The sequence below is a fragment of the Emys orbicularis genome, chromosome 2 (genome assembly GCF_028017835.1).
Source record: "Emys orbicularis isolate rEmyOrb1 chromosome 2, rEmyOrb1.hap1, whole genome shotgun sequence".
NCBI classification, from domain to species: domain Eukaryota; kingdom Metazoa; phylum Chordata; order Testudines; family Emydidae; genus Emys; species Emys orbicularis.
The window spans coordinates 119,521,881-119,535,466 of NC_088684.1; the positions used below are offsets into that span (position 1 = coordinate 119,521,881).

At 41.9% G+C, this 13,586-nt stretch overlaps 1 protein-coding gene across 4 annotated transcripts in view; it reads left to right on the top strand.

Annotated features, from left to right (window-relative positions):
• LYRM4 (LYR motif containing 4) overlaps positions 1-13,586 on the top strand; it is a 163,482-nt gene that overhangs the window by 51,569 nt on the left and 98,327 nt on the right. For all 4 annotated transcript variants that reach the window (XR_010561149.1, XM_065399134.1, XM_065399136.1 and 1 more), the window contains one exon: positions 9,000-9,120. Coding sequence is in view for 3 of the 4 variants with exons in the window: in XM_065399134.1 (XP_065255206.1) it covers positions 9,000-9,120 (121 nt within the window). In the remaining variant the exon portion in view is untranslated. The remainder of the gene's footprint in view (positions 1-8,999; positions 9,121-13,586) is intronic.

Consider the following 13,586-nt stretch of genomic DNA (forward strand, 5'->3'; position numbering starts at 1 on the left):
TAATATATTTATATTACTACCAGTACTGTTAAGATCCTTATTACGATCCCTATTAAAATCAGTACTTGGTCTAAAACTATTTAATAAACTAGACCCATTAACTAAATGAGCATTAAGATATCCCGATTCACTAACATATGGATCATCAAATGTACTTAAATACTTAAAATCTGGATTAAAACTTTCCATAGTTAAATCATTAAAAGTGTCCCTTGTAAAAACCATCGGTAAGATAGATAAAATCTCCTCACCATGATCATCACAAACAGTCTCCTCTACCTCCTCTCCATGCTCCACTGGGAGGACTTGATTCTCACTCTCATGCTCATGAGACTTCATTATAGTCCACACCATTTTATCCATTGGTCCAGCGACCCTAATCACACCCCTAATATATTTAACACTGTCAGCCGGGGCATCAAAGCCAACAGCGGGGGCGTTACTAACCCGGTCCAGTGCCAATCCGGTATAAAAATATACATTACTTTTTTCCATAGCTAAAAGATTTACCCTTCTCAGGGGGAAACTAACCCGTACCTGGGGGAAACTTACCCTTACCAGGGGGAATCTAACCCTTACCAGGGGGAGTCAACCCGTACCTGGGGGAGGCTACCCTTACCAGGGGGGCATCCATGTGGCACCATATGGGGCTGCCCAACCCCGTCCCACACCCCACTGAATGTGGGATGTGGGTTCGTCCTCCGCAATCCGCCTGGCTATCCAAGCCAGTTACCGACTCTCACCACGAGGAGGTAGCGGTTGGACTTGCAATCCAGAGGCTTTCCTCGAAGAGGGGTCCCAAACAGCATAATGTCGAGCTCTAACGGGCGTGTGAGAAAAGGCTCAGATCTTGATAGGGGTTGCCCCTATTGACCGGGCTCACGCCCACCCCCACCTCACCGATAACCCATTCTCTCACTACCCTCAGGCAATGTTTCCGTCCAAGCCCGACAGCTGAGAGGGTCCAGAGACGGAGAGCCTCCCTGCTCCTTGTCCCCTGACTGCCCCCTCCTGAGACCTTCCCACCATCCTAACTGGCCCCCTAGGACCCTAGCCCCTACCTGTCCCCTGACTGTCCCCTCCTGAGACCCTCCCCCATCCTAACTGGCCCCCTAGGACCCTACCCCCTACCTGTCCCCTGACTGCCCCAACCTTTATCCACACCCCCACCCCCAGACAGACACCAGGGACTCCCACACCCCATCCAACCACTCCCCACCCCCTGACAGCCCCCCCCCAGAACTCCCAACCCATCTAAACCCCTCTGCTCCCTGTCCCCTGACTGCCCTCTCCTGGGACCCCTGCTCCTAACTGCCCTCCAGAACCCCACCCCCTACCTAAGCCTCCCTGTTCCTTGTTCCCTAACTGCCCCCTCCTGAGACCCCCCACCCAACTGCCCCCCTAGGACCCTACCCCCTACCTGTACCCTGACTGCCCAAAACCTTACACCCCCAGACAGCCCCCCCCCCCGAACTCCCGACCCATCCAACCCTGCTCCCTGTCTCTTGACTGCTCCCTCCAGATCCTCCCTGCCCCTTCTCTGACCCCCTGGCACCCTTACCGTGCCGCTCAGAACAGAGTGCTGCAGAGCGGCGTGCTGGGCAGCAGGGGAGGGGGAGTAGGAGCAGGGGGGGGGAGCTCCAGACTGCCGGAGGCCCGATGCGAACAGCCAGCCGGCGATCTGCGAATGCAGGGAGGGGGAGGGAGGAAGAGAGAGGAGGGGAGTGATCTCAAGTTGCAGAGGAGAGGAGGGGGAAGTGGAGGAGGGGCTCTGGCTGCCAGAGCCCCGTGCGAGTGGCATGATCCAGCCGGCTGCCCTGCATGGGGGGGAAATCCAGACATTTACAAATCCCCCCCGGACGCTATTTTTAACTCAAAAAAGGCGGACATGTCCGGCAGAATCCGGACAAATGGTCACCCTAATAAAATTGAAGGATACTTGAGCTGCATTTTAGGGAATAGCAAAAGCCGAAGTTTTAAAAGTTAGTTTTAAGGTAAATTTGTGTGCATTAGGAGAAAACTATTGTTTTTATTACTGTTTTTGGCTAGTACTGTCCAAGATTTGAAAAGCTGGTAGCTAGTGCCCATTGCCTATGACATTGTATCTTGAAATGCATTTGCACAGGAACTGTTTTCCACATTAACCCCAACCACCTTCGATGCTTTCTACTTATGTGCAGCTGCTGCCTGATTAACACCTTGTGTAGCCATGTAGCTGCAGTGCCTTTGGCCTCAAATCTCTGTACTGAAACTATTAACCATCTACATTATACTTTTGGTTTAATTGGATGTTAATTGCATGACAGATGCAGATAAGCAGAGATCGCAGAAGGTGGTTCAGGGAAGGTGTGCATGCAGGATAGAGCACAGTGACTACATTTAATACACATTTTTATTCTGGGTTTGTGGTTACCATCTAACTGTATGTGTTCAACAATTCCAGACAATATCTGCAGTAAAGTAGAAGGGAGGACAGTTTCTGTTAAAATGGTGCTACACTTGGATGATAAAATGATTTCAATAAGACACTGAAAAATTACCTGAAAACTGCTTTCATAGTCTCCTACTTTTTCCCATTCCTGGAAGTGCAGATTGGGTTTCCGCTGCTGCTGGTTGTTTGTTAGTAAATACTTTTCACTTATATAATACCTCTTTGTCAAGGATCTCAAAGAGCTATACAGAAGTGGTTAAGGAAAAATTACATATGTTGTAATTCTACTTCTCTGAAGAAGTCTTTTTTCATAATTCTCATTGCTTGGTCCTGACATCTTGATGCAACTTCCCAAGCTCTAAAGGTTATTTTTAGTTAGTGGTGTGAGGTAAGAGCATGAATTCTGGTAGCTATGCAGTACCCCAGTGCGTAACCTTCCAATCAGTTCCTGATATGGCAGGAAGAGAAGACATCCCCAGGAAAACAGAATGGTTGACAAATGAATGCCTCAAAAAGGCAGAACAATAATCATCAAGGTGTATGATAAACGCTCTCTCTGAAGGGCTCCCCAACAAACTGTGAGGGGAAGTGAGTGACCGAAATTTCTGCATGAAAATACCTTCTAATTCTTCACTGAAGTTATGTAATTTTTCCCTTCTGTGAGCATTAGAGCTGATTGAAATGTTTTAACTGAAAACTCATTTCAGTTTCAGTTTTACTTCAAAAACAAACTTTTTATGCAGGAAATTTTGAAAACAAAAACAAAAAAAAGGTTGAAATTTCCCACAAAAAATAATTGGTATTTTCCAACCAGCTCTTCTAAAGTGGCCATCTGTAGTGGAGATTCGCTCCTGGAGAATCAGTAGTCCAGGGAGGGGGAGGAGGGAATGAGTTTCCCAAAGGTAAAAACCTGCAAGCAGTAACCAGGCTAAGGACAACAGTGTGAGTAGTAAAGCAGCATTGCTCCCCAAAGCATCAGGCTTAATATTTCAGTGGTCTGTAGGGCCTGGGCAAAAATCAAAACTTTAAAAATCTGGCCATAAAGGACATCCCAAAAAGACTCCAGGGGAGAGTTAAAATTCTGTCCTTGTGTAATTTACCTAGAATAGACTCTCAGTAATTGCTGTGGACAAATTCTGCCTTAGACTCATAGACTTTAAGGTCAGAAGGGACCATTATGATCATCTAGTCGACCTCCCGCATGATGCAGGCCACAAAAGCTGACCCACCCACTCCTGGAATAATTCTCTCCCTTGACTCAGCTGTTGAAGTCCCCAAATCATGATTTAAAGATTTCAAGTCGCAGAGAATCCTCCAGCAAGCGACCCCTGCCCCATGCTGCAGAGGAAGGCGAAAAACCTCCAGGGCCTCTGCCAATCTACCCTGGAGGAAAATTCCTTCCCGACCCCAAATATGGCGATCAGCTGAACCCCGAGCATGCGGGCAAGATTCTCCAGCCAGACCCTCCGGAAAAAAGTTCTCTGTAGTAACTTTTAATATCCCATCATTGACCATTGTTACTAATTACCAGCGATGGCACATTATTGACCTATTGACTAAAATCACGTTATCCCATCAAACCATCCCCTCCATAAACTTATCAAGCTTAATCTTAAAGCCAGAGAGGTCTTTCGCCCCCACTGTTTCCCTCGGAAGGCTGTTCCAGAACTTCACCCCTCTGATGGTTAGAAACCTTCGTCTAATTTCAAGCCTAAACTTCCCGACGGCCAGTTTATATCCATTTGTTCTCGTGTCCACATTAGTACTGAGCTGAAATAATTCCTCTCCCTCCCTGGTATTTATCCCTCCGATATATTTAAAGAGAGCAATCATATCCCCCCTCAGCCTTCTTTTGGTTAAGGTAAACAAACCGAGCTCCTCGAGTCTCCTTTCATACGACAGGTTTTCCATTCCTCGGATCATCCTAGTGGCCCTTCTCTGTACCCGTTCCAGTTTGTATTCATCCTTTTTAAACATGGGAGACCAGAACTGCACACAGTACTCCAAATTAGGTCTCACCAGTGCCTTGTATAACGGAACCAGCACCTCCTTATCCCTACTAGAAATACCTCGCCTAATGCATCCCAGGACTGCATTAGCTTTTTTCACGGCCACGTCACATTGCCGACTCATAGTCATCCTGCGATCAACCAGGACTCCGAGGTCCTTCTCCTCTTCCATTACTTCCAACTGATGCGTCCCCAGCTTATAACTAAAATTCTTGTTAGTCATCCCTAAATGCATAACCTTACACTTCTCACTATTAAATTTCATCCTATTACTATTACTCCAGTTTACAAGGTCATCCAAATCTCCCTGCAGGATATCCCGATCCTTCTCCGAATTGGCAATACCTCCCAACTTTGTATCATCCACAAACTTTATCAGCCCACTCCTACATTCGGTTCCGAGGTCAGTAATAAATAGATTAAATAAAATCGGACCCAAAACCGAACCTTGAGGAACTCCACTGGTAACCTCCCTCCAACCTGACAGTTCACCTTTCAGTACGACCCACTGCAGTCTCCCCTTTAACCAGTTCTTTATCCACCTCTGGATTTTCATATCGATCCCCATCTTTTCCAATTTAACCAATAATTCCTCATGGGGTACCCTTCCTCCTCCCCTCCCTCACCCCTCCCCCCCATATTTTTTGTTTCTTGTTCTCCTGGCCTTTTGCGTTAATTTGTTGTGATGGTTTCCAACACCCATTATGATAATTTTAATGCAAGAGATTGCACTGCAGTTAGCTTGCTATTTTTGTTGCAGCAACTGTGTCATTTCTGAAACCTGCTTGCTCTGGCTGACAATGTAGCACATACTGCAAGATCCATTTGAATCAACAGGAGCAAAAGGTGTAAGGTATTATATCTACAAATAACTATTATGCCTGGATGAGTTTATTTTTATTATTATTTATTAAAGGATATACAGATACTCTACCCTCTCACTTGTAAATCCTGTACCATATGAGAATACAGATGAATTTGTGCTGTGCTGAGAATCAATGTAATCATGATAATTAGTAGTCAGTCTGTAACTCACTATGAGCCAAACAAAGGGATTTCCTTGGCGCAGCTATTCTCAAGAGAAAAACAAGTGTGTGCAAGAGAGGGCATATGCTATCCATGTTTCTGCATATCCTTGTTTCTTGCTACGTACAGTATGTGTGTTGCTATAATTTTAAGAGGGCTCTGTCGTTCAGAGACCTGCAGAGGTACTGCAGCCATAGTGTTACTGGTGGCTTTTTGTATAAGCATTGTTAAGACCTAGAAGCATGAGAAGAGGATAAAGATTCAGAACTGAGGATGTACAAAACAATCAGTTTTTATCTTTTGTAGAATATGTTACATTGAGAAAGGCTAAAATATATGTTAACTTTTTTTTTTTTTTTTAACACAAATCTTGGAAGAGTAGAATAGGTTGGGTTTGGAAACTATGTTTACCTTATACCTCCCAAAAAGGAAGAAAGGACGAGCTTACGGTTAACATACAGGATTGGATGTTAAGAGATACAGGTTCTGTACCTGGCTTTGCCACAGACTTCATGTGTGACTTAAGGCAAGCCACTTGAACTCTCTGCTTCCGTTTCCTCAGTGCCTTACAGAGGTATTGTGAAGCTAACTAATTTTTGTAGAGTGCACTGAGATATAGCACTTTCCATCCAAGGATGTATAGAAAGTTTTAATAATAGTAAATTGCAACAAAATTTTGTCTTCCTACTACAGGTATTTGCACGTTTAGGTTAGGCCCCAATTTTGCAAAAGCTTAAGTACATGTTTAATTTTAAGCACGTGAATAGTCCAGTTGATTAGTTGGAATTACTCACATGCTTACAGTTAAGCATGTCCATAAGTCTTTGCAGGACTGGGATATAAAATGGCAGCTAACAGATTTACAGGCTTGTAGAAATTAGAGAAGGAAAAGATAACACTGGGTAATCCTTTAGTCAAGTCTGCTCAGGGCCGTCCCTAGCTATTCTGGGGCCCTATGCAGCCCCCCTGTGGGGGGGGGGAGGGCCCAGGCCTCCGCGGGGGGCAGAGGTGGGAGGCCTGGGGAAGAGGCGGGGCAGGGGCTGGAGCAGCACGCAGCTGGGCAGGGCACCAGGAAATTTGGTGCCCCAAGTTTCCTGGTGCCCTACGCAGCTGCGTACTTCGTGTATGGGTAAGGATGGCCCTGAGTCTGCTGCCCGTACATGTTTGTTTCTTGCCATACACAGTGTTTAGACAGTAAATGTGAACTGTTGTGCCAGTTCTTAAATACATCAATTTTCTTTCTAAACAACTGTGTTTGGTGTATTGAGTGAAAAACTAGAAAATGGATAATAAATCCATCGTACATATAAAAGAGCAAAAGCAATCTGGGGCCAAACTGACAGACATGCATGTGATTACTCCCATTAAAATCAATGGGGCCTACTCACCTTGGTAGAGTCACATGAGTGTTTGCAGAATAAAGCTGGATAACGAACACCAGTTTTTAAAAGAATAGAAAGTGTACGTTAGGATTGTATATCTTCCAGGAAACAACCACTGAATTTTTTTTTTTCCTTTTAAGAAATAGAGTATATTTAAACACACACGCACCCCGGATGAAGAGCATTTTCCTTATCCAGTCATTCATTATCAAGCAACAAAATTAAACGAAATCTCAACATTTTTTGGTTGTATGCCCCAGAATAACTAAGCAGCTTCCCCTCAAAATCTTTCTAGGACACCAGCTGCAAATAAGAATGAGCTTCCATATTTAATAAATTCTATTAACTACACACACATCCATGTCACATTATAGGTGAACAGGCCCTAATTAAAAGCACACACCATCTGCTGGTTTGTGGCAGCAGGGTAGCACTCCATAAGCACCCCTGGTTCCTGTGATTGAAATGTATTATTTATGAGCTCTTACAAAAATATGTCACTTACCTCATGGAAACTGCGTTAAGAGCTGGATGGCACCATCTAATGGTATGGTAGTGAAGCAGGTTGTTAATCTTTTTTCTTAAGAATATTCTCTTTGCTCTCTCTCTAGATATACATATTTGGGGTGGAGGAAGGGGTTAATGATCAGATTTCCAACAGTTTCATGTTGGACCTGAAGCTTGCATTTCACTTTTGTATGAGATGAAAAGTAATCTTTGAAAATATTAAGCTATTGGAGTGGTTTTCATTGTTTTTTTCTTTCTGAGCAAAATGTTTAAGTTTGAGATAAATATGTTTATTGGTGTGAGGCATTTTAAATGGTGATAGACAATAATAGTGTGAATTACAAAGATACCTGAAAAGGATCAGCATGCACCAAATACCTTTATAAGCTGGCCTCTCATAAAAATATCTACTGGTCAATTGGGAGTGTCTTTTAACAAAAATGAAATCCATCTAGTGTTTGTTAAGGGATTCATTGCAGATTGTACCAAGATTATTTGTTGGCTTTTAAATAAGGAGAGAGAATTCTAATCTGTGTTTCTAATGGTCCTTGGGACCTAAAGTTTTGGACACTTTTCTGTGTTGCCTTGCAAGGGTGGAGGCCACATCCTCTTTCCCACCTGTTAGTGGGACTAGGGGCACTGTTCCTCGAGTGGAAAGCAAAATGCACCTTGAGAAAAATAAAACACCTTTTTGAACGGCTGATTCAACAGCTCACCTTTGGTGACTTTCAGGTTACAAATTGATGTATGCAGTGGTTAGCATTGTGCCTGATGACCCTTGGAATGCCAGGAACAAGAATCAGTGCACTGATTCAAATCACTCTTGTGGTTCATATGACAAGAAAAGAGATGATTGAAATATCCTTGTGCTCTGTAGCACTCATAACTAGCATCCAGCAGAAGTAGTGCTATTGTGCTACTTCAGGCTTTTTCTTTGTAGTGCCAAGCAGTGCTGCATCTTAATAGCAGTAACAGGCAGAGCAATAATGATTGGACTTTTCTTGTGGCTACTCGAATTGTTACAAGGAGACCTTTGGTATTAAAAAAAGTAAACAGAGAGCATGTAATAAGACCCTCCAGGTAGTTGTACTTAACTTTAAAAAAAAAAAAAAAAAAAACCTGCATTGGTGAAGAAAGTTTAGACAACATGGGGCTTTCTATGTTTCTCTTGGTATTGTTAATGATTCTGTTTCCAGTGATGAAACCACCATCTTTCTTTCCACACATTAGGTAAGGGTGTGTAGAGGAGTAATTCTACAGTTTATTTGTGATTCCACCATATGTTTATAATCTACAATAACATTCCCAGTCTGTTGGCATAGAGAAATGTTTATACATCTCAGAGATGACGTAGACATGAAGAAAATTGAAGTATCTGAGGCACAAAGTTCTTCCACATTAAGTTCTAGTAAAGCTGGTTCTACAGTTCAAGGCCCTGACCATTGCTTTATAGTATTTACTAGGGCATGATAGGATTTAACCTGAACAGAGAGAGAGAATATAAAGTTTGAAGCAGATAAATGGACGATTAGTGTGTACAACTGTTCGTAAATATCCTCAACAGCATTTACTGCAGTAGCCAAACACTTTAAAAATTGTTTTGATGTCAAAACACTTACGGATGCTTTTTTTAATAATGTCTAGAACATATACCATCAGAAGGATAAGAGATGCCTTCAGAGAAAACAAACATTTAAAGGATTCAGAAGAAATACAAACACTAGTGAATAAAGCAAGAACAAACCTAGAGATTATTCATCGGCAGGTAAGCATACTTTAGTTCATCTCTTTTACTTAAGAATTGTAAAATGCTGAATGACATGTTCTTCTCCCCTAAGGGTGTAAGTCCCATGCCAGTTTACGGAATGGGGGGAGAGATCTTGTACAAGTATTATTGTTCACAAATGGTGGGGAGGCAGAGTGAGGGAGTGAGTGACTGGTACAGTATTCAGTTCTCCTTGATTGGAAGGATTTAAACATGAGTTCCATTAGTACTAATGGGATTCTACATACTGTTCTCTAAACTCCTTTGCTGTCCCTCTTTTTTCTGCTCTTCAGTCCTCTGCTGCCATGTGTTTTGTCTTTGCTTTTCCCTGTGTTGTGTTTTCTCTTGCTCTATGTCCATGTCCTCATCCCTTCTTTTCTTCCTTCCCCCATCACTGGCATGTTAATATGCTCAGGAGAGTGCCAGTAGCGTAAGCTTTCTTTACTCTGTTTTTGCCCAATTTGAAGCACAGTCCAGTAGGGTGTAGAAACAGAAGCATATCCAATCTTAACATTTTTGAATAAGTTTGTGAAAATATTTTTTGCTTGTTTGCACCCCGGATATCATTGATTCCTGTCCGCTGTGTTCACACCACTGTGCACAGGGCTAAGGAGGGTAGCAAGATGATTCTTTGGAACACACATCAAACTTAACTGATTAATTTTATACATAATGTATTTTAAGAAGTTTTATCTTTAAGTTCCCCCTAGCCTCTTACTAGCTTACCATTTTCTTTCAATCCTCATGATTGTTTTACATTTGTTTACATTTTGTAGGCTTTCTTTGCAAGGAAAGGGGCTAGAAAGATTTTTATTTCAAGCAAAAGCTGAGATTGTTCTTCAAATTTATTTCTCCCACGTTAGGGAGGGTCTGAGACTTCGGGCTTTATGGAGCCAAAGGACAGCCCTAAATTAAAAAGCTGGAAGACCGCTTGCTAAGTGGAGTCAACCATTAACCATTCAATAACAGCAGAAGAATACCTCTAATAATATTTGTTGAAAGAAGGTTTGGTCTTTAAAAGCATGGGGGGGGAAAGGTGTCCCACTTGTATGACCTGCTGTTTGCCGCCAGCAAGCCGCAACTAGTTCAAATTCAAAAGTGTCTTCTAATTTTGGATGCCTTAACATTTAGGTATCCAACTTGACACACTTATGACCGCGCTTTCACTGGTTCCATTAACCTAAGTGGAACTGTTGGTGCTCAGGTCCTGCCTATGTCAAGTTCAATATCCTCAAATTGAGGCAATTATATTTAGAGGCCATGCTTGGGAAAATTTGTTCCTAAGTGATTTGGTCCAAGGTATCACTGTATGTCTGTGACAGAGCTTGGAATAAAACCCAGCTCTCCTTATTCTGAGTCCTGTACTTCAACCATATAATATTTATGTGACCAGTCCTCCAAAATCTCAATGGGGCTTTGCAGATTTGGGTCTTGGGTTTTATTTCATGTCAGTTGACATGGTGGGGAAAGGAAGAAAGCACTTTTTCTAACCTAACTGGTGAAAGAACACACACAATTGGTTAGGTCCTTCAAATGTGTACTTTTGTTCTTTTGATGCCTAAAAAAAAAAGGAGCAGGGAGATAACAGTGGAAAGTTAGGTTAATCTCTGTTCTACATTCCCACTATCTCTTTCGGTTCCTGTTTATAAAATAATAGGGGCCAGGTAGCCACTAGCAAATACAGTTGTTATATTTTTTAAGTGACATTGTCACAACACGAACATCCAGTCTTTGTTTGGATCTATGAAAACATATGTGTTTAAAGTTTACTCAGAACATGGTCATGACTGTTGTCATGACATCAACAGAACCATTTTAATCCATTAATTTTGTTCACCTTGTTGCTCTGAAGTATTCACAAAAAATTAATTTAATCTAGAAATAATCCTGTAGGGCCATATTTTGCCTTCAGCTATGAACATGCAAATCCCAGTGAAAATGGCACAGGCATATAAAGACACAATTCCACCTGTAGGGGGAAATTTACAAAGGGACAAGTGGCACATAGGTAAGGCTAAGATTTTGTCATGGGTATTTTTAGTAAAAGTCTCGGACAGGCCACAGGCAAAAAAGAAAAATTCACAGACGCCGTGACCTGTCCGTGACTTTTACTAAAAATATCCCTGACAAAATGAGGATCTCCAGGTCCCCACACTGCCTGAAACAGGGCAGCTACACTGGGGCTGCAGGGTACCCCTGCTGTCTACAGCTCCAGGAGGTCCCCGCTGCCTGTGGGGTGCCCCGCCACTGGTGTCAGCCAGGAGCTGCGGGGATTCCCCACGGCCGGAAGCTCGGGGGGTTCCCCGCTGCCCGCGGTGGTCAAGAGCTCGGGGGTTCCCCCACCACTGGCAGCTCCGGGGCCCCCACTGCCTGCGGTGGCCGGGAGCTGCGGGGTACCCTGCCGCCTACAGCAGCTTGGAGCTCCAGGGGCTGCCAGAGGTGGCGGGGGTACCCCGCAACTCCATGACCCCGCGGGCAGTGACTTCTGCCACTAAATCGTAGCTTTACACTCAACTCCCACTGATTTTCAATTTGAATTTTCACATTTGAAAATCTTCCTCTTTATATTTAAATTTAAAAATATTCTTAATTTGTAATGGTTTGATACATATAACTTAAATGCATTGTAAATCAGCAAGATCATTTAGAGATCTATATTTTTCTCTTCTCCAAAGCCATTTGTTTCTCAATTTTGTTCTTTAATTTGTCTTGACTATCTTCACCTTTACATTTGCTATAGGAAGACCTAAGTCAGTTGCTAAGTCTATAGCTTTTAAGAGCTTTTACTCTCGAAGGGGTTTCTTTCATGTTCTAAGCCAACCTCCTGGTTCAAAAAAAGTCTTTAATTCGATTGCATTTTGAGATCACTCTGTGTAAAATTTCACGGGAAAATATATTTTAAAAGCAGGGGATTTTGTAGAAATGGAAGGGAGAATTCTTGTCAGATATGGAATATTTTCACTATTTTGGAAGTGTTAATTTTATCTAAGCATTTCTTTGGTCACCCTTTTAGATTTATTTCTTCTTTCAGACAGGATAGAATCTCTCTAAGTCTGACTGTCAAAGGGTGTATATGTATCTATATATAGATATATTTTTATTGGAGTAAAAATAATAGCAGATGGTATGTGGTGAGGCTTCTCTTTAAAAACATAATCTAATAGAAGGAAATGAGTTTAGCAAGTGAATTTCAGAGATGTCTGAGCTTTGGGGGGCTTTGAATGTTGATATTTGGGATAACTGAAGCTGAATTAGTCTCTATACCAAATGAAAAATGTATTTCTAAATAAGCAAAAGTAATTGTCAGTGTTCTTTTGTGGAACAAATTATATACTTCAATGCTGGCAGCACTTCATCTATAAAGCAAGCTCTAAATATTATGAAACAAGTCTCTGCCTTGTCCTAAAGTACACATGTAAATTAGGGTGAAAGTACAAGAGACCTCGTAGAGTCTCTTCCATTCTGTGTTGCACTTACAATCATCTGTTCCATGAAAAACACAATTTTTGCATGACTCACATTTCTCTAACATCTTGATTGTTTATTTTCAGTCTTCTTTTAATTGAACAATTTAATTAATGGCGTGAACTGACATAAAATAATGGGTTTATATTTAAAAACAACCCTAAAACATATATAAATTGTTTTTGTTTTTAAACACAAAAGCAATGAAGCAAATATTAGATGTAGTGTGCATTTTTGTAAGTTTGGGGATTTATTATAATATAACACATCTGGTGTTGCTGACTTTTTCATTGCATGTCGATAGAAATTAAATAATATTCCAGCTTGCTGACAATTTGTTGTTACTGTGAAATCAAATTTACATGCTAATTTATGGTTTAGTCATCAAAGTGACCACTGAAGTATAAGGTTCATAAATAACAATTTGAATCAGTCTAGTGGGAAATGTGAAATAGTGACAGATTACTGTCATTTCATGTCAGTTACCACAGTATTTTCCTGAATGTTTTAAAAGGAGCTTTATAGAGCTAAAAAGCATGGAGGAACATTAATCTCAACCTCTGTCTTCCCACACTTTCCTAGTTATTGGTTTGATTTGAAAATAGGATGGGTAAGGGAGGGAGCAGATCACAGATTCTTTTTTGCCCATAGCGCATGGTATGGAGGTTTTTCTTTTATCTGGTGTGCTAACAGCAGAGAAGGGGATTATACACTGTGACCAGCGTATTGTCATCATTAAAAGAGTGGAAAAGTTGCAGCTGTTAATGCCAGCATACAGTCAGCTCTAGACAAGCAGGGTAACTTTAATGTAAAATCCTTTGTATGTGGTTATTGAGACAGAATGAGTTCTACTGTCACCACTAGTGTGATATGGTGTCTGCCACTTGCTTATCAAACTGTTTCTATTTATGCTCCCATTACTTCTCTGAAGAACTATTACTACTGTTTGAACAGGAGGGGGATTGGAGAGGCGTCCCTGAAAAAATATTGTTTTTGTTTAG